General features: G+C 40.7%; 1 protein-coding gene across 1 annotated transcript; it reads right to left on the bottom strand.

Annotated features, from left to right (window-relative positions):
* Nucleotides 1-5,544: 5,544 nt before the first annotated feature.
* Nucleotides 5,545-13,014, bottom strand: LOC118941116 (uncharacterized). The gene is made up of 3 exons (XM_090208004.1): nucleotides 10,360-13,014; nucleotides 6,663-8,438; nucleotides 5,545-6,325 (listed from the first exon to the last, which is right to left on the bottom strand). The coding sequence occupies exons 1-3, from the start codon at nucleotides 10,543-10,545 to the stop codon at nucleotides 5,672-5,674; spliced, it is 2,616 nt and encodes an 871-aa protein (XP_090064130.1). The 5' UTR covers nucleotides 10,546-13,014; the 3' UTR covers nucleotides 5,545-5,671.
* Nucleotides 13,015-19,169: the final 6,155 nt, after the last annotated feature.

The following is a 19,169-nucleotide window of genomic DNA, read 5'->3' as shown; positions in this document are numbered from 1 at the left end:
GCGGACGCCACAAGACCCGGGCCTGGGTGTCTGGAGCAGGCCGCTGCTAAAGCCTGGGGGTAAAGTTCTGACCACGGCTGGAGGTCAGGCAGTGCTGAGTGGACTCAGCCACCTGAGAGCAGTCCTCAGACGCAACCTTCTGTGGGGGAGACCAGCCATGGCTGGGGAGAGAGCGGATGCCTAGAGTGGATGGGGAGGGATACTTAGTTAAATTGCAAAGTGTATTATTTGGATGTTTTACATGCACTGACTTTAAGTTTGACAAAGTATTCCTGCAGAAGTAACACCAATCATATACACAATCGAATTGTGTAAATCTAACCACAATCTAATGGTTAAAACACACCAGTTAGCTAGTGCCATGCAACAATGCAATGCTTCCCCTTGTTAACCTACTTTCGTTAACATACTGTACCTGTCACTGTAGTTCAGTCGCGTTTGTGCTTTTCTTAGCTTCTAAGAATGTGCACCATTGTCATTAGATGGCCGACGTTTTCCTTGAATACAACAGCACTGCAACTTTAGATCAGACTTGTTATGACATGAGCTATTATTAGCTAACCAGTTAGCTACTAACGTTACAAGTCAACCACTGAAAAATACAAGATGTGGCAATAGCTAGCTAACATTACTTTGTATAACGTCTGCTACCAACCAATCTGGGAACGTGGTTGGATGCAAGTGTCTCTATTCGTGTCGTATAATGTCGCAAATATGTCACAAAGTGCAAGGGAAGATGAAGCGACAACGTCAAGATTGTTGGTCAATCAATTGTTTACATCAAGGACAGATAGTTAGGAACCTTGTAAGTAAGAACTAGTGGGAGGTCAGGACCCCTTTGCTGAAAACACAGTTCTGAGGAGGTGCAACACAAAAATATTATTTCCGCTTTTGAACCTTCACAATAAAAGCTTATATTGGATAAAAACTTTATGGATAAAAATTTTATCAGCAGTTCATCTTCTGAATTTGATAATAAATTAATCTCCCTAGGCAGACAAGATTGGGTTGCCTACCTCCCACAATGTTAACAATGTTCCATTGCCCTAGGTCTGGGATTTCCTAGACTAATACATCATTTTAAGAAAGTATGATCAACTGTAGACATGGGAACTCATACAGTGCCCTCCTGAATTATCGGCACCTTATGTATATATGTCTTTAATATGAACAAAAAAGTCTGAGAAAAAAATGTCATTGTTTTTTATCAGCTTGATTTTACACTCAAAATATCATATGAATCTAACCTGAGTTAAAATTGTTCAAAGAAAAAAATAATCGGCATCAAGAAATAATTATTTTATTCACAATAATTGTCACCCCTGCATTAAGTACTTTGTGCACCCTCCCTTGGCCAAGATAACAGCTCCGAGTCATCTCCTATAATGTTTGATGAGGTGGGAGAACACACCCTCCCTTGGCCAAGATAACAGCTCCGAGTCATCTCCTATAATGTTTGATGAGGTGGGAGAACACACCCTCCCTTGGCCAAGATAACAGCTCCGAGTCATCTCCTATAATGTTTGATGAGGTGGGAGAACACACCCTCCCTTGGCCAAGATAACAGCTCTGAGTCATCTCCTATAATGTTTGATGAGGTGGGAGACACTACCCTCCCTTGGCCAAGATAACAGCTCCGAGTCATCTCCTATAATGTTTGATGAGGTGGGAGAACACACCCTCCCTTGGCCAAGATAACAGCTCCGAGTCATCTCCTATAATGTTTGATGAGGTGGGAGAACACACCCTCCCTTGGCCAAGATAACAGCTCCGAGTCATCTCCTATAATGTTTGATGAGGTGGGAGAACACACCCTCCCTTGGCCAAGATAACAGCTCCGAGTCATCTCCTATAATGTTTGATGAGGTGGGAGAACACACCCTCCCTTGGCCAAGATAACAGCTCCGAGTCATCTCCTATAATGTTTGATGAGGTGGGAGAACACACCCTCCCTTGGCCAAGATAACAGCTCTGAGTCATCTCCTATAATGTTTGATGAGGTGGGAGAACACACCCTCCCTTGGCCAAGATAACAGCTCTGAGTCATCTCCTATAATATTTGATGAGGTGGGAGAACACACCCTCCCTTGGCCAAGATAACAGCTCTGAGTCATCTCCTATAATATTTGATGAGGTGGGAGAACACACCCTCCCTTGGCCAAGATAACAGCTCTGAGTCATCTCCTATAATGTTTGATGAGGTGGGAGAACACATATGAAGGGAAGGGATTTGAGACCATTCCTCTATACAAACCCTCTCCAGATCCTTCAGAGTCCTTGATCCTTGCTTGTGGACTTTCCTCTTCAGCTCACCCCACAGGTTTTCAATGGAGTTTATAGTTTATGTCGGGGGACTGGGATGGCCACTGCAAAGCTTGATTCTATGGTCAGTGAACCATTTTCGTGTGGATTTGGAGCTATTCTTTGGATCGTTGTCCAGCTGGAAGATTCAACAATGACCCAGTTTTAGCCTCCTGGCACAAGTTTTGACCTAAAATCTCCTGGTACTTGATGGGGTCCATGATGCCATATAACCTAACAAGGTTCCCATTGCATTTGGAAGTAAAAGAGTGTGGACTAGGTTATTTTCTGCATGGCCATGGCACTTTTTACACCAAACCCACCTCTGGTGTTTGTTGCCAAAAATCAATATTTTAGTCTCATCAGATCATAGAACCTGATTCTAATCATAGTTCCAATGACATTTAGCAAACTCCAGCTGCTTACGTTTGTGGTTTGGAGACAGCAGAGGCTTTCTTCTGGCAACCCTTCCAAATAACTTGTTGGATTGGAGGTGGCATCTAATTGTAGTTCTGGAGACTTGATGACCCCAAGATGTAACCAAATTCTGCAATTCTCCAACTGTGATCCTTGGAGATTTTTTGTTGCCACTTAAACCATCCTTCTCACTGTGCGTGGGGGCAAAATACACTTCCTCTTCCAGGAAAGTCCATCACAGCTCCAGGTGTTTTAGATTTCTTAATTATTGCCCTAATAGTGGAGATGGGTATTTTCAGGAGTGTAGTTATCTTTTTGTAGTCATTGCCTGTTTTGTTGAAGTTCAACAATCTTTTGTCTCATTTCATTTGTGCGTTCTTTGACCTTTTCTATGTTGGTGGATGACTAAGGGAGTTTAGCCTGTGTGTCACCTCATTTATACCCCAGTGAAACAGGAAGTCTTCGATGACCACCTATTTTAAAAAGTAAAATCTTAATCAGAATATACATCAGTTATATTTTGTTCATTAGAATTTCTAGGAGAGCCAATAATTGTAACACGCCTGTTTTTGAATGAAATATATTTTTCTTTCAACAATTTTAACTCATGATATTTTGAGTGTAAGATCAAGCTGATAGACAACAACGACATGTTTTCACAGATTTTTTTTGTTCTTACTTACATAGGGTGCCAATAATTCAGGAGGGCATTGTACACTTTCACTCATTACTTAGCAAATGTGTTGGAATAAGTCTTCATTGTTAGCCTTATCTCTCTCCCTTTGACTACACTCATGTCAGTCACACATCATACTCCAACATATTAAGCTTCAATGGAAAAAATATGATTAGACAAATAATACTATTTATATGAATGATACAGTATGTTACTAAATTGAAATTCAAATTAAATGTTTTTGTAATGATTACATTTTTACGAAATGTATTTTAAAAAAAACGTTAAAAAAAAATAAGAAAACAACAAAAGCAAGGAAAAAAGAAAAGGACACATACACAGATCCAAATTCCTATGACCTTTACGAGTTGTCATCATATATAGCGGTTGGTCTTTCAGTATATTTTATGAAAATTAATATATATTTCTTCAGCATTTCCTAGAAAGTTGGCCATTTAAGTGCATTATGTAATTCTATGGAGGACATCTCATAACCACATTGGAGAACCATTCTTGCTGCCTTTTATTGTGCTATCTGTAGTCTCTTGAGGTCATCAACACCTGCATTACCCCAGACGACAGAAGTTCATGTGACGATGGATGACAGCTCATGAGATTTGTTTTAGAATTCTCTCTATCTATCGCAACGGTATAAGCACAGGTAATATAAGTATAAGTATAAGCACTGAATGCTCTAGCATTCCCTCTGATAGGCTATGTTTGCCATTGTCGTGTCTTTGGCTATGCCGGATTAAGTGATATGACATGCTATTCTATAAAATAATTTCTCCGTAATTAATATCACCTGATTGAGCTAATCATGTAAATGTAATTAACTAGAGAGTCGGGTACCACGAAATAATATTTATAGAACTGTTACCTTCCGAATAAACTCTTAAAGACCTAGTAATATTTTACATCAATAGCAGTCAATATCAATCGTCATCTTAATTCAGTCTCATCTGAAAGTTGTAAATTCTTCAGCAATACAAAATTGGGTTTAATTATTTATTTACTAAATACCTAACTAATCACACAGAATTACACATACACATAATTAAATCATAACTTGATTACAAATTACGTCATAAAGGAAAACGTCCCTAGCGGGCGGAACAGATGTGACAGCTTGGGTTTGAGTGAAGGAGCGGGAAGACTGAGGAACAAATGCGAAGCTGTGCTATCGTAAATACAGTATCTTGTGCATTCTAAATTACCGCCCATATGGAAAAGGAAAATGCAATAAATATTTACTCTGAGCTGCGCTTCGGTAGGTTGGTGGTAGATGGAAGGCCGTGCTGCCAAACCGAGTCCTTTGTCCTTTGAAGAATGTCTCTGGTTGTCAATTGGATACGTTGTAGTAACGTCGTTGCGTGATAGAAGGATACTCTGTCTGTTCCTTCCTAACCCTCGTTTGCAGCGGCTGTTGCTAACTCAACGGCTAGGAGGTATCACTTCTGTAGTGAATAAGAGTTCAAAGTTCATACCATTCTCAACCAAAGCTCACGCTGATGTTGGCTTCGTTCTGTAGTTATTATCTGAACCATTCTGACATTGGACCGTCGTCCTCACGTCCTCGGAACAGATAGTTATATTGTCGTCAAGGGCTTATATAGGAAGGGAGAGGAGGGCGTGTTTGAAAAGTTTTATAGCCCATGTCCCTTCACATTTTAGAAGCTAAAATCACATTTCATCCCATCACGAATAATTTCATATTCAAACATTTAAACTGAACAACAATTCCATGTGAATCCGATAACTCTGTGTAGACTTTCCACTGTAGAGTTTATGTCATCTTATCACTGATGAGAATGTCTCAGATGACAACCGAACTGACATCATATTCATTAAATACCACCGCATAAGCTCAATTGATCGGATTGCCAGAATATAGTTGATTTCCCCCCACCTTCTGATGTTCCCAGAATCTCTATGTTAAGCAAGGGGTTTTGCAAATGTAACCTCAGTAGGGTAGAGAGAGGAAAAAGGGGGGAAGAGGTATTTATGACTGTCATAAACCTACCCCCCAGGCCAACATATTACACCTATATATCTCCCTGTACATCTATCCAATACTTTCAAGATGTAGGAGTGCTTAGTGTTTATACTGTGTTATGCAGTATGACTTGACAAAAATCAAACAGAGTGAAAAAAATGGTATTCTATTTTATTCTTTGTTTTTTCATTGCATGCAAAAATACAGTATCCCTTCCTTCTCTCTCTATAACCCAGTCTACTCATCCATCTTCAAGCTTTCATCCCTTCCCTGCTCTTCTATCACCGTCTCAGTTCCACCTCCAGCTGGTTCCCTCTTTTTCTTCTCCTCTCCTCTCTCCTCATCTTTTCTCTCTTCTTCTCCTCCTTTTCTTGAATCTTTCTCTCCATCTCCAAGAATGCAGCTTGAGCTTTCTCTCTCTTTTTCAGCTCCTCAGAACACTTCTTCTCTTTCTTAATCCTGTCTTTCATCATGTCATTATGTATCTTCATCAGCCCCTCTAACCTCTTTTTCTCTGCCTTTTCCTTCTCTTTTCTTTCCTTCTCTCTCTTTTTCTGTTCTAACTTCTCCCTCTTCTTCTCAGCCTTCATGACTTTCTTCTGCTCTTTCTCTCTCTCCTTCATCTCTTTCTTCTCCCTCTTTTTTTGCTCTTCCTCCTTGTGTTTAATCTCCTTTCTCTCTTTATCTTTCAACTTCTTATTCAGTTTCTTATTTTTCTCTTTTTCCTCCATCTTCAAAAATGGGATTTTCTGCATTTGGTTCATGAGCAGAAAGCCCACTCTTCCCAGGATGGTTTCTGCTCTCTCTGTTGAAACCTTCCCAATAGAGCACTTGGAATGGGCACAATCCGCCTCACTCTTCAATCCCTCCCTCGGGCTCACCTCCTCAGTGACGCTCCTCTCTTCACTCTCAATTTCAATGCCTATCCAATGATCCTAACAGGAAGACATTGACTCTAGATGTAATATTGTTCCAATGTAGCACATTCAATACACAACTGAGTGATCAACATACAATGATGGCCTCATGGGGCACCCCATTAGATTTTACAATACCTATAGATGTTCCTGGGTCCATACTAAAAGTAATACAAATGCTAACCCTAGTGAGGGGTGATGTTTTATACTATGAGCAAAGAGCAGCAGGGTTGGGGTCAATTCCATTTCAATTCCGATCAAAAGACTCTAAGATTCCAATTCTCTTCAACGCATTGAATTGAAATGGAAATGACCACCATCCCTGTAAAGTAGTAAGGTGAAATTCGACACCTACCTTTGCCTCTTCCAGGGTCCAGGGCCTGGGTTCCTCATCCTCTGACCTGCATATGGATGCTCCAACTCTAACAGGCATCTTAGTGACTACGCAGATCAGAGGGTTGGGCAGCTCATCATTGTGGGTTGCCAGAGTTAAGTTAGCATCTGAAACCAGCTGTTGAGCATGAGGGCAGATATCCACCTCCACAGTAGTGCCCCTTCCTTTCTGATCTGGCTGCTTGTGGTCCTTGTCATGGATGCATGCCAGGCTTGGAGGAAGTGCATGGACAGGGCTTTTATCACCTATCATTTCCTCTCTCTTGACAGTGGATGCAACTGCACTTTCCTCTATGTCAACTGAGCACTCTGTGGTGTTCTCAACGGTCTCCTCTGGCTGTTTGTGGTCAATGTTGTGGGTGCAGGGCAGCCTTAGAGACAGTGCTGTGGGTGCAGGAGGACTTTTTTCAGCCAAAAACTCCTCTTGGAGGACAGTGGACACTGAAGCGACTGCTTCACGGGCAACTGGACACTTGCTGGTGCCCTCTACTGCCTCCTCTGGTAGTTTGTAGTCATTGTCAAAGACAAGTTGCAGGCTTGAAGGCAGCACTAAGGGAAGACCTGTGGCTGCTGATGGATCCTCTCTATTAGCAACTGATGCCTCTGCGGCGACTGAGCACTCAGTGGCTTCCTCTATCGTCTCCTCTGGCTGCTTATGGTCATTGTCCAAAATGTGTGACAAGCTTGGAGGCAGCCTTGGAGCAGGGCTTTTATCCAGGTCCTCTCCCTGGACAATGGATGTGCCTACAGCGATCTCTGTGGCAAGGGAGGACTCGGGTACATCCTCTTTTTCCTCCTTGGTCAGTTTGTGGTCAGAGTCACAGATACATGGCGAGCTTGGAGGCAGTGCTGCAGGGTCAGGAGGGCTTTGATCAGCTCCCATGTCCTCTTTGAGGTGAGTGGACACATCATTGGTTGTTTCACTGGCAACTGGACACTTGTTGGTTCCCTCTACTGCCGCCCCTGGCAGTTTGTCGTCAAAGACACGTGGCAAACTTGGAGGCAGCATTGGGACAGGGCATTTAGCTGCTGATCTGTTCACTCCATCAACAGTAGCTGTGCCTGAAGTGGCCTCTGTAGCAAATGAGACCACATAGGATTCCTCTACTGTGTGCTCTGGAGGCATGAAGTCATCGTCAACGACTGGTGGCAGGCATGGAGGCAGCACTGAAGGAAGAATTGTAGCTGCCCATCGGTTCTCTCTCTTGACAGTGGCTGTATCTGCAGTGTCCACTGTGGCAACTCGGCACTCTGTGGCTGAAACAGCAGGCTGGGAGGTTTCCGGGACATTGAATGAATTGCCAATGAACCGCTGAGCCAGTGGTGGGAGGGAGAAAGGATAGAATCTGTCCTCTTCCTTGATATTAGATATTGCCACTGGAGAATCTGAGTCCTCAGTGGTTCCCTCTACTGTCTGCTGTGGTGGAATGGAGTCATCGTTAAAGAAGTGTGGCAGGTATCGATGCAGCATTGAGGAAAGATGTGTATCTGTCGACAAGTCCTCTCTTCTACCAGCAGATACATCTGATGTGGCCTCTGTCGAAACTGGGCACTCAGCGTTGACAAAGTAGGAGAATACAATGAACCGCTGTGCATCCTGAGTGCGTATGACCAATGGAGAGGGGGGATGCAACATGGTTGGTATTGGCCTCCGATTGGTGAAAGCCAGTGGTGGGAGGGAGTCAATACAGGGAGCCATGAACTCAGTGAGTGGACGTTTGGTCACATCTCTCACATTCTGCAGGAGAAAAGAAACAGACATGATGAAAGTGATCACATTCAGTACATACAATCTTTATGAGTGAACTCTATTTACTTTTACATCACATATACAGTGCCTTCGGAAAGTATTCAGACCCTTTCACTTCTTCCACATTTTGTTACCTCAGCCTTATTCTAAAATTGATTAAATAATTTCAGTCATCAATCTACACAAAATACCACATATTGACAAAGCAAGAACAGAATCGTTCCAAATGAATTTAAAATTAAAATAATGGGAATATGCTTTCGTATTCAGTACTTTGTTGAAGCACCGTTGGCAGCGATTACAGCATAGAATCTTCTTGGGTATTACGCTACACACTCGGCATACTTGTGTTTGGGGACTTTCTCCCATTCTTCTCTGCAGATCCTCTCAAGCTCTGTTAGGTTGGATGGGGAGAGTTGCGGCACAGCTATTTTCAGGTCTGTCCATAGATGTTCGATCCGGTTCAAGTCCGGACTCTGGCTGGGCCACTCAAGGACATTCAGAGACGTGTCCCAAAGTCACTCCTGCGTTGTCTTGGCTTGTGCTTAGGGTCGTTGTTCTGTTGTAAGGTGACCCATCGCCCCCAGTCTGAGGTCCTGAGCGCTCTGGAGCAGGTTTTCTTCAAGGATCTCTCTGTGCTCCGTTCATCTTTGCCTCGATCCTGACTAGTCTCTTAGTCCACGCCGCTGAAAAACATCCCCACAGCATGATGCTGCCACCACCGTGCTTGACTGTGCCGTAGGTGCCAGATTTCCTCCAGATGTGACGCTTGGCAATCAGGCCAAAGATTTCAATCTTGGTTTCATCAGACCAGAGCATCTTGTTTCTCATGGTCTTGGTCACCTCCCCGACTAAGACCCTTCTCCTCCGAATGCTCAGCTTGCCGGGCGTCCAGCTCTAGGAAGAGTCTTGGTGGTTCCAAACTTCTTCTATTTAAGAATGATGGAGGTCACTGTGTTCTTGGGGACCTTCAATGCTGCGGACATCTGTTTCTCGACACAATCCTGTCTCGGAGCTTTACGGACAATCCCTTCTACCTCATGGTTTGGTATTTGATCTGGCATGCACTGTCCACTGTGGGACCTTATATAGACAGGTGTGTGCCTTTCCAAATCATGTCATATCAATTTCATTTACAACAAGTCCAATCAAGTTGTAGAAACATCGAAAGGACGATCAATGGAAACAGGATGCACCTGAGCTCAATTTCGAGACTCATAGCAAAGGGTCTGTATACTTATGTAAATAAAGTATTTCTGTTTTTAAATGTAATACATTTTCAATACAAATGTAACACAGTTTTTTCGCATTGTAATTGTGGGGTATTATGTGTAGATTGCTGAGAATCTTTATTTTATTGAATCCATTTTAGAATGAGGATGTAAAGTAACAACAGGTGGAATAAGTAAAGGTGTCTGAATACTTTCCTAAGACACTGTATATATCTAGTGTCCTCTCAGATGCTCTGCACCAGTCTGTACCAACCCTGGGTCTTCTAGCTAACGGGTCAACTAAGTGTAAAAATACATGCACTACACCCAGCACAACATTTGACATTTTAGACATTTAGCAGACGCTTTTGTCCAGAACAATTTACCGTTAGTGCATTCAACTTAAGGTAGCTAGGTCAGACAACTACATTATCCTGATTTGAAGGTCTATGAGAGATCGCTTGGTCTTGTTATTTAATTTTTTTTAAAGACAAGGCAACCATAAGAACTGAGGACTATGTACATAACAATACTCAGAGACATGCACAATACAACACAAGAAAAGTTATCAGACAAAATACTGTTAGCTTACGTTCAATGGCATATGGCACATTTTGCCAGTATATTGACATATATTTGATTTAATCAATATTGTTCAACAGAACTCTAGTCGACTTTGTCAAAGTTGGTCTTGTTACCTCCTCAATCAGGCTTGGCATTTTCCTCGTCTCAAACCAAATCCTCTTCATCTCCTTCTCCTGCTCCCTCTGGATCTGTCTCACCAGAACCAACCTGGCTCCCAGCTCCATCATGTAGTCTGTCTGGATCTCCCTATCCTTCAACTGACACTCAGCCCTCCTCTGTGTCAGCGTTGAATCCTCCATGTCTTCCTCCTAGCTAACAATAAGTCTGGAAAATACATAACGTTGTAGTAAGTGGTGTGTTGCTAACCAAAGAATAATACATCTCTTTACGATGTGCTCACATTTCTTCCCCTTTACTTACAATTAAGCAAGTGACAATCCCATTCCAGAGATGATTACGCAATAGGCCTATCTGAATTATTAGTAAAAAGTTGGCTACTGGAAAAGCGACCAAGTTCAAATGAATCAATTTTGGCTGTTCCTATCATTATGTGCACAATATCCTTCATGACATCTTCATTGTGATGCAAGGCGTTGCCATTGGAGATGAGAAAGCACAACATAGACTTTAACAATCAAACTTCAGGCTCTCTCTGTACCTTACTATTGAGCCTTATTCAACCCCCTCATGTAACGCCACTCCATATTGGCCCTGGTTCTCACAAACCACACTAATCACTTATATAATATCATTCAAAAAGGTTTTGGGGGAAGAAAGTGACTATTTCCATCATGGACCAAACTTGTTGTACAGTTTCATCTATTTGAATCACTCCAGTCTTCTCTTTGAGTGCCTCTGAGTGCAACTCAATTTAATGAGGTCTATCAATTCAACCATTTGAAATGGATGACCATTTAGTCAAGAAAATCTGAATATTTTTTTAAATTAGCAACTACAAGTTAGCCAAGTTCGCCTACTTGTTTTTTACACAACCTACCCTTGTGTTACATATTTATAGAGATAATTGATTACAATGTATGTTGGGGATTAACACAGAGATGGGGTTTTCTTTCATCAATAGAATGTATTTGCCATTAGGCTGGCTGACTACAACAACTGTAACATGCCATCTCAGTTGTCAGGATGAACAATTTTCTCACAAAAAAACTGATTCAAGCAAACTGTCTCTCGTCAATAGTTTCACTTGTCACCATGATTGCATGTCAGGCCTACTTAAAGGGTCATGTTAGTACACAAGTCATTTAAAAAGTAGTTATTCTTCAGAAACATAGTTAAACAGTAAGTTATATTACAACCTACCTCTCAAGTAAGCAGCGTGTTCTCTTGCTAATGAAATAGGACATGAATAATCTGTCAGTGGTTAGTTGAATCAGTCTCTTTGCACTGTTCTGTTTGTCTGTGCAACAGCTAACCTCCCAGAATCAGAATCTTGTGATGTCACAATGAAGGCCCCATTGCTATGACTACCCACAGAAGCTCTCATGTGTAATCAAATGCTAGAACAATTCCCTTTTTTTTAACCTGTTGAGCACAGTCATATGTAATATTTACATTGAATCCATGTAACCAAATGTTTTATTAAAATAAAATGCTCTACCTCTTATTAAATTGTTGACCATTCATAGTACAGGTGTTTTGCCTATTTCAAATTGAATATGTTTTAGATTTCACAACTAGCATCCAGGTTTACTTAGGTTATTTGTTTGACCTTAGCCTTCCGCTAATGTCAGTGTTGCTCATCAAAATCTTCATCATTAATAAAATATTTAGGCTACCTTACTACATACAGTAAAACAGGTATTCTGTAGACTGTGACACCTCAGTGAGTGTTTAAGAAAACATCTCTCCTCAATGGCCTCAGCTATTAGCCATATGATCAACAAGGTCAAATGTTGCACTAAAATCAAGAAGCAGCTTATTTTGGTCAAGTGACCTGATCCATTGATCGGTTAAAACAACTAGAGCTGTTGCAGTTGAGGGATCTTCACGGTTCGCATGCTGGTAGAGAAATAAGATGTGCTGGGTGTGTAATTATCTAGGCCTGAAACATTTGATTGAAGAGTAGGTGTCCCTGAATTCTTGCATTGTAGTTCAATTTATTATTAAGGAAATCAATATCAGCTGACTATAGAACAGTAGTTTTAGACCTGCCAACAGGTCCCATTGTTTAAAAACTTGTTTGAAATGTTTCTTATCCATGTCTTTCCAGTTGATCTAACCAATCAGACTCAAGAGCAGTGTAATTACTGACAGTGTAACAAAGTTGAAACTGCATCCTTTGTGTGTCTTCCACTAAGATACCAGTTGCATTTACATAGAGACATTACATACTGTTTGACAAATAGCCTATGTCTTGTTATAGGAATAAATGTGAAATGCAGCACTGAAATTGTTTGAATTACATTAAATGATTACCTGTCAGAGACCACCCACTGGTTCTCTATTTCTTCAAGTAGTGTTGACACTGTGACTTCAGTTAAAGGGGGTAGATCAGGAATCTTTGTTGGAATGTGGCCCTCAAACTCAACTGAAATAAACAGAGCAAATAATCAGGGACCTGCATCCTAATGATTCTATTCTGTCATGGATGATAATAATTAATACTGACATTTTCAAACATATGATCATAATCCTTTTCAGTTATTCTATAATATAGGATATAATCAATGTTGATTTTATCTTGTGCAAACATTATCATAATCATTTTCACTGTCATAACTCAGTTCATCTATTAATTTCATACCTGCTCCCAAAAAGGCTCTTACATTTTCATTTTTCCTTACAAATACAAAAAAATTGCATGGTTGGACATTGACAGGAATAAGATCTAGTGTTGACGTGGTTGGACTGTCCTAATACACCCTCACATGGCAACTTTGTTCCGCATAGATACTAATCATGTAGACCACGGGAATTGGTGGAAGTCATGCAAAACAGTTTTTTCCGCATTCATGTAATGATGGCACTGAAGCAGACACATTGAGCACACGTTTGGTATGTCAAAGCTTGTTGTACTAATTACATATTCCACCAACAAAGGTGATGGATACAATTTGAGATTTTAACTTTCCTGACCAGGACAGTCACGCAATACTGGAATATAAAAGAAAACCAGAAACCCTGAACATGTGAGTATATATATTATTAATGAGCTAGCAATGCTGTGTGTGTGCGCTCATCCGGAAAACGAGTGTGGGTGGCTTTTGACAGCTCAGTATGGGGTGCACGTCCAACTGACCGTCAGCTGGCTAGAGATTGTGTGTGGTGTAACGTTATGGGTTCAAATAACACATTGAATGTCAGAATACAACTATCGGGATTATATTAATTCTAGGTCAAATAGATTAAAGCTAGTATAAACTGCTGATTGTCTCTTATGGGAAAATGTAGCACAAATCTATTGCTTCATGCTAATGCTAGCTACGTCGGTTTTGACGTTTTGGTAGGGGCGCGTCAGTTTTAGCTAGGTGGCTGTCACTGGCAAGACATCGTGTGTATGGTGTACTGATTCAAAGAAACCATCAGATGAAATTTCAGAATATAATTCATTATATGGCTAATAGATTGACGTTAGTACCAATTGCAGATATCTTATGAGAGCAGGTAGCATTGTTAGTCTATGCTCGCTAGCTAGCTTAGCTTGCTAGCTAGCTAATTCATTTTGATGTCAGATCTACTTAGCTGGCTAGTTCTTACCAGTGTCTGTCTGGATGTCGGCGTTTCAGAGCAAGTTCAACCATCATTTAACCCCCGGGAATGCTGTTCCATGGAGTTGTATCCCTAGATTAGCAAGGTATGTGTGTGTAGGTGTCAGTCAGTGTCATACAGGTTCGATTGCATCACAGAATAAAATGATATGATACAAAGGTAAACCCCATTTTCTCCAAAACACAATACAATAGAGGCAGGATACTTGTCCACATGATTAAGCATGCATTTAATCTAACAAAAATGACATTAACTAATTTTTGACCAAATGAGCAGTTACTGCCTTTTTGCTTGGGAGGGCAGAATAGGGAAGACATCAACACTATGAAATAACACATGTGGAATCATGTAGTAAGCAAAGAAGTGCTACAAAATACATTTTATATTTGAGATTCTTTAAAGTAGCCACCCTTTGCCTGGATGACAGCTTTGCACACTCTTGGCATTCTCTTAACCAGCTTCATGAGCTAGTCATCTGGAATGCATTTTAATTAACACGTGTGCCATGTTAAAAGTTAATTTGTGGAATTTCTTTCCTTAATGCGTTTGAATCAATCAATTGTGTTGTGACAAGGTAGGGGTTGTTTACAGAAGATTGCCCTATTTGGAGAAAATTAACAAGTCCATATTATGGCAAGAACAGGTCAAATAAGCAAAGAGAAACAACAGTCCATCATTACCTTAAGACATGAAGATCAGTCAATCAGGAAAGTTTCTTCAAGTGCAGTCGCAAGAACCATAAAGCGATATGATGACACTGGCTCTCATGAGGACCACCACAGGAAAGAAAGACCCAGAGTTACCTCTGCTGCAGAGGATAAGTTCATTAGAGTTACCAGCCTCATAAATTGCAGACCAAATAAATGCTTCACAAAGTTCAAGTAACAGACACATCTCAACATCAACTTTTCAAAGGAGACTGCGTGAATCAGACCTTCATGGTCAAAATTCTGCAAAGAGATCACTACTAAAGGACACCAATAATAAAAAGAGACTTGCTTGGGCCAAGAAACACAAGCAATAGACATTAGACTGGTGGAAATCTGTCCTTTGGTCAGATCAGTCCAAATTTGAGATTTTGGTTCCAACCTCCGTATCTTTGTGAGACGCGGAGTAGGTGAACGGATGATCTCCGCATATGTAGTTCACAGCGTGAATCATGGAGGATGAGGTGTGATGGTGTGGGGTTGCTTTGTTGGTGACACTGTCTGTGATCTATTTAGAATTCAAGCACACTTAACCAGCATGGCTACCACAGCATTCTGCAGCGATCCGCCATCCCATCTGGTTTGCGCTTAGTGGAACTAATCATTTGTTTTCAACAGCACAATGACCCAACACACCTCCAGGCTGTGTAAGGGATATTTGAACAAGAAGGAGAGTGATGGAGTTCTGCATCAGATGATCCAGCCTCCACAATCACCCGACCTCATCCCAAGTGAGATTGCTTGGGAAAAGCAGCCAACAAGTGCTCAGCATATGAGCGAACTCCTTCAAGACTGTTGAAAAGGCATTCCAGGTGAAGATGGTTGAGAGAATGCCAAGTGTGTGCAAAGCTGACATCAAGTAAGTTTAGTAAGTTCAAGACAACTGGTAACTCGGGAAAAAGGAGCTACGACTTGGAAAATACGTTTTCATTTTTCATCCAGCTCGGAATTGTAAATTTGGAACTCGGGCCTCTTTAAATCAAATCAAATCAAATGTATTTATATAGCCCTTCGTACATCAGCTGATATCTCAAAGTGCTGTACAGAAACCCAGCCTAAAACCCCAAACAGCAAGCAATGCAGGTGTAGAAGCACGGTGGCTAGGAAAAAGAGCTCTTTAAAGAGCTACGACCTGAAGATCACTGACATAATCATGATTCAAGCTTTTTTTGTTGAGTTCCCAGTTGTCTTAAAAGTACCATGAATCCAGAGAATGCCAGACCTTGATTACAAAGTTTGATGACAAAATTTGCCCACGAAGGACCGCTGCACCACCTTCCTGTTCAAGTGAGCACAGCACAACAAGTTGAGTCCAAAAATGTCTTGTATGATTCATAATTGATTTAATTAGGCAGGGAGAAATGTATACTGTAGCTAAGAAATGAACACTAAGTGTATGTTGTGTAGTAAGCTGCTAGTAGCCCATGTTCCTCACTGGATGAAGGAACTATTTCGCTGCCAGACAAGGCTCTAGCTGATAGCCAGGTGTAGCAGTGGTAAGGTGTTGGGACTCTGCTGTTGGGACAGCTTTATGTAGGCTCCATCATATTCCATCATATTCCCCTCCATCATATTCCCCTCAATCATTTTCTCCGCTATCATATTCCCCTCCATCATATTCCTCTCTATCATATTCTGTGTATTATATTCCCCGCTATCTTTTTCCTCTCCATCATTTCCCTCTCTATCATATTCCCCTGTATTATAATAATCTATATCATATTCCCCTCTATCATATTCTGTGTATTATATTCCTCTATCATATTTCCTCTATGGCTGCTTTGCGTGATGTATTGTTGTCTCTTCCTTCTTGCCCTTTGTGCTGTTGTCCCTGCCCAACAATGTTTGTACCCTGTTTTGTGCTGCTACCATGTTGTGCTGCTGCCATGTTGTGTTGCTACCATGTTATTGTCATATTGTGTTGCTGCCATGCTATGTTGTCGTCTTAGTTCTCTCGTTGGGCAGAGACTGTCCCAAGATCGCGTAGCAGTCGGAGGTGTGTTTTCTTGTCTTGTCCGGTGAAAATATTTGCTTTCCTCGTTTATTTGTACATATTTCATATACAGTGGGGAGAACAAGTATTTGATAAGCTGCCTATTTTGCAGGTTTTCCTACTTACAAAGCATGTAGAGGTCTGTCATTTTTTTATCATAGTATATCAGTATTTTTGGGCGCCGATTATAAAAATAAATATATATATATATATTTTTACCTTTATTTAACTAGGCAAGTCAGTTAAGAACACATTCTTATTTTCAATGACGGCCTAGGAACGGTGGGTTAACTGCCTCGTTCAGGGGCAGAACTCCAGATTTTCACCTTGTCAGCTCGGGGGATTCAATCTTGCAACCTTACAGTTAACCCAATAACGACCTGCCTCTCTCTCGTTGCACTCCACAAGGAGACTGCCTGTTACGCGAATGCAGTAAGCCAAGGTAAGTTGCTAGCTAGCATTAAACTTATCTTATAAAAGACAATCAATCATAATCACTAGTTAACTACACATGGTTGATGATATTACTAGATATTATCTAGCGTTTCCTGCGTTGCATATAATCTGACTGAGCATACAAGCATACACGTATCTAAGTATCTGACTGAGCGGTGGTAGGCAGAAGCAGGCGCGTAAACATTAATTCAAACAGGCTTTCTTTGCGTTTTGCCAGCAGCTCTTCGTTGTGCGTCAAGCATTGCGCTGTTTATGACTTCAAGCCTATCAACTCCCGAGATGAGGCTGGTGTAACCGAAGTGAAATGGCTAGCTAGTTAGCGCGCGGTAATAGCGTTTCAAACGTCACTCGCTCTGAGCCTTCTAGTAGTTGTTCCTCTTGCTCTGCATGGGTAACGCTGCTTTGATGGTGGCTGTTGTCGTTGTGTTGCTGGGAGGAGCGAGGAGAGGGATGGAAGCTATACTGTTACACTGGCAATACTAAAGTGCCTATAAGAACATCCAATAGTCAAAGGTTAATGAAATACAAATGGTATAGAGGGAAATAGTCCTATAATTCCTATAATAACTACATCCTAAAACGTCTTACCTGGGAATATTGAAGACTCATGTTAAAAGGAACCCACCAGCTTTCATATGTTCTGAGCAAGGAACTGAAACTTTAGCTTTCTTACATGGCACATATTGCACTTTTACTTTCTTCGCCAACACTTTGTTTTTGCATTATTTACACCAAATTGAACATGTTTCATTATTTACTTGAGGCTAAATAGATTTTATTGATGTATTATATTAAGTTAAAATAAGTGTTCATTCAGTATTGTTGTAATTGTCATTATTTCAAAAAATAAATAAAAAATTGGCTGATTAATCGGTATCGGCTTTTTTGGTCCTCCAATAATTGGTATCGGTATTGGTGTTGAAAAATCATAATCGGTTATTTATTTATTTTTCTCTTTTGTACCCCAGTATCTCTACTTGCACATGATACTCTGCACATCTATCACTCCAGTATTAATGATAATTTGTAGTTATTTCGCCTCTATGGCCTATTTTTTTGCCTTACCTCATTAATATTATTACGTTTGCACACTCTGAACATAGATTTTTACTATTATGCTATTAACTGTACGTTTGTTTAACCCATGTGCAACTCTGTGTTGTTTTTGTCGCACTGATTTGTTTTATCTTGGTCAGGTTGCAGTTGTAAGTGAGAACTGGTTCTCAACTGGCCTACCTTGTTAAAAACTAATTGACGCTACCCATTCCGTTAACGTTAGGATAATTTTCATCAACAACCGCTGAATTGCAGAGCGCCACATTCAAATAATATTACTATAAATATTTATATTCATGAAATCTTAATATAGCAAAACACAGCTTAGCTTTTTGTTAATCCGTCTGTTGTGTCAGATTTTGAAAATATGCTTTACAGCGAAAGCAATCCAAGCGTTTGTGTAAGTTTATCGATCACTAGACAAAACATTATGGACACCTAGCATCAAAGTAGCTTGGTCACGAAAATGAGAAAAGCAATAAAATTAATTGCTTACCTTTGATCTTCGGATGTTTTCACTCACGAGACTCCCAGTTACACAATAAATGTTCCTTTTGTTCCATAAAGATTATTTTTATATCCAAAATACCTCAGTTTGTTTGGCGCGTTGTGTTCAGAAATCCACAGGCTCGAGCGGTCACAACAACGCAGACAAATTCCAAATAGTATCCGTAATGTCCACAGAAACATGTCAAACGTTTTTTATAATCAATCCTCAGGTTGATTTTAAAGTATATAATCGATAATATATCAACCGTCTCTTTTTCAGTAGGAGAGGGAGAGTCAATGGCTGCACCACTCTGTTGCGCAAGCAAAACTCATACGAACACCCAGCTATCCACTACGCGATGTTATCTTGCTCGCTCATTTTTCAAAATAAAAGCCTGAAACTATGTCTAAAGACTGTTGACACCTTGAGGAAGCGATAGGAAAGGGAATCTGGTTGATATCCCTTTAAATGGAGCGAAGGCAGGCTATGGAA

The sequence above is a fragment of the Oncorhynchus mykiss genome, chromosome 18, assembly GCF_057628025.1.
Source record: "Oncorhynchus mykiss isolate SJ-2025 chromosome 18, ASM5762802v1, whole genome shotgun sequence".
Lineage (NCBI taxonomy): Eukaryota > Metazoa > Chordata > Actinopteri > Salmoniformes > Salmonidae > Oncorhynchus > Oncorhynchus mykiss.
The sequence above is the reverse complement of the archived record's forward strand: the minus strand, read 5'-3'. Positions and strand labels throughout refer to the sequence as shown.

What these genes read in the sequence shown, in the direction of transcription:
- LOC118941116 (XM_090208004.1), bottom strand. Translation starts at nt 10,545, where the DNA reads ATGGAGGATTCAACGCTGACACAGAGGAGGGCTGAGTGTCAGTTGAAG. An exon ending in TGCCAAGCCTGATTGAGGAG is followed by an intron (nt 8,439 to 10,359) that starts GTAACAAGACCA and finishes TTTCTCCTGCAG; the next exon opens with AATGTGAGAGATGTGACCAA. An exon ending in GGACCCTGGAAGAGGCAAAG is followed by an intron (nt 6,326 to 6,662) that starts GTAGGTGTCGAA and finishes TCTTCCTGTTAG; the next exon opens with GATCATTGGATAGGCATTGA.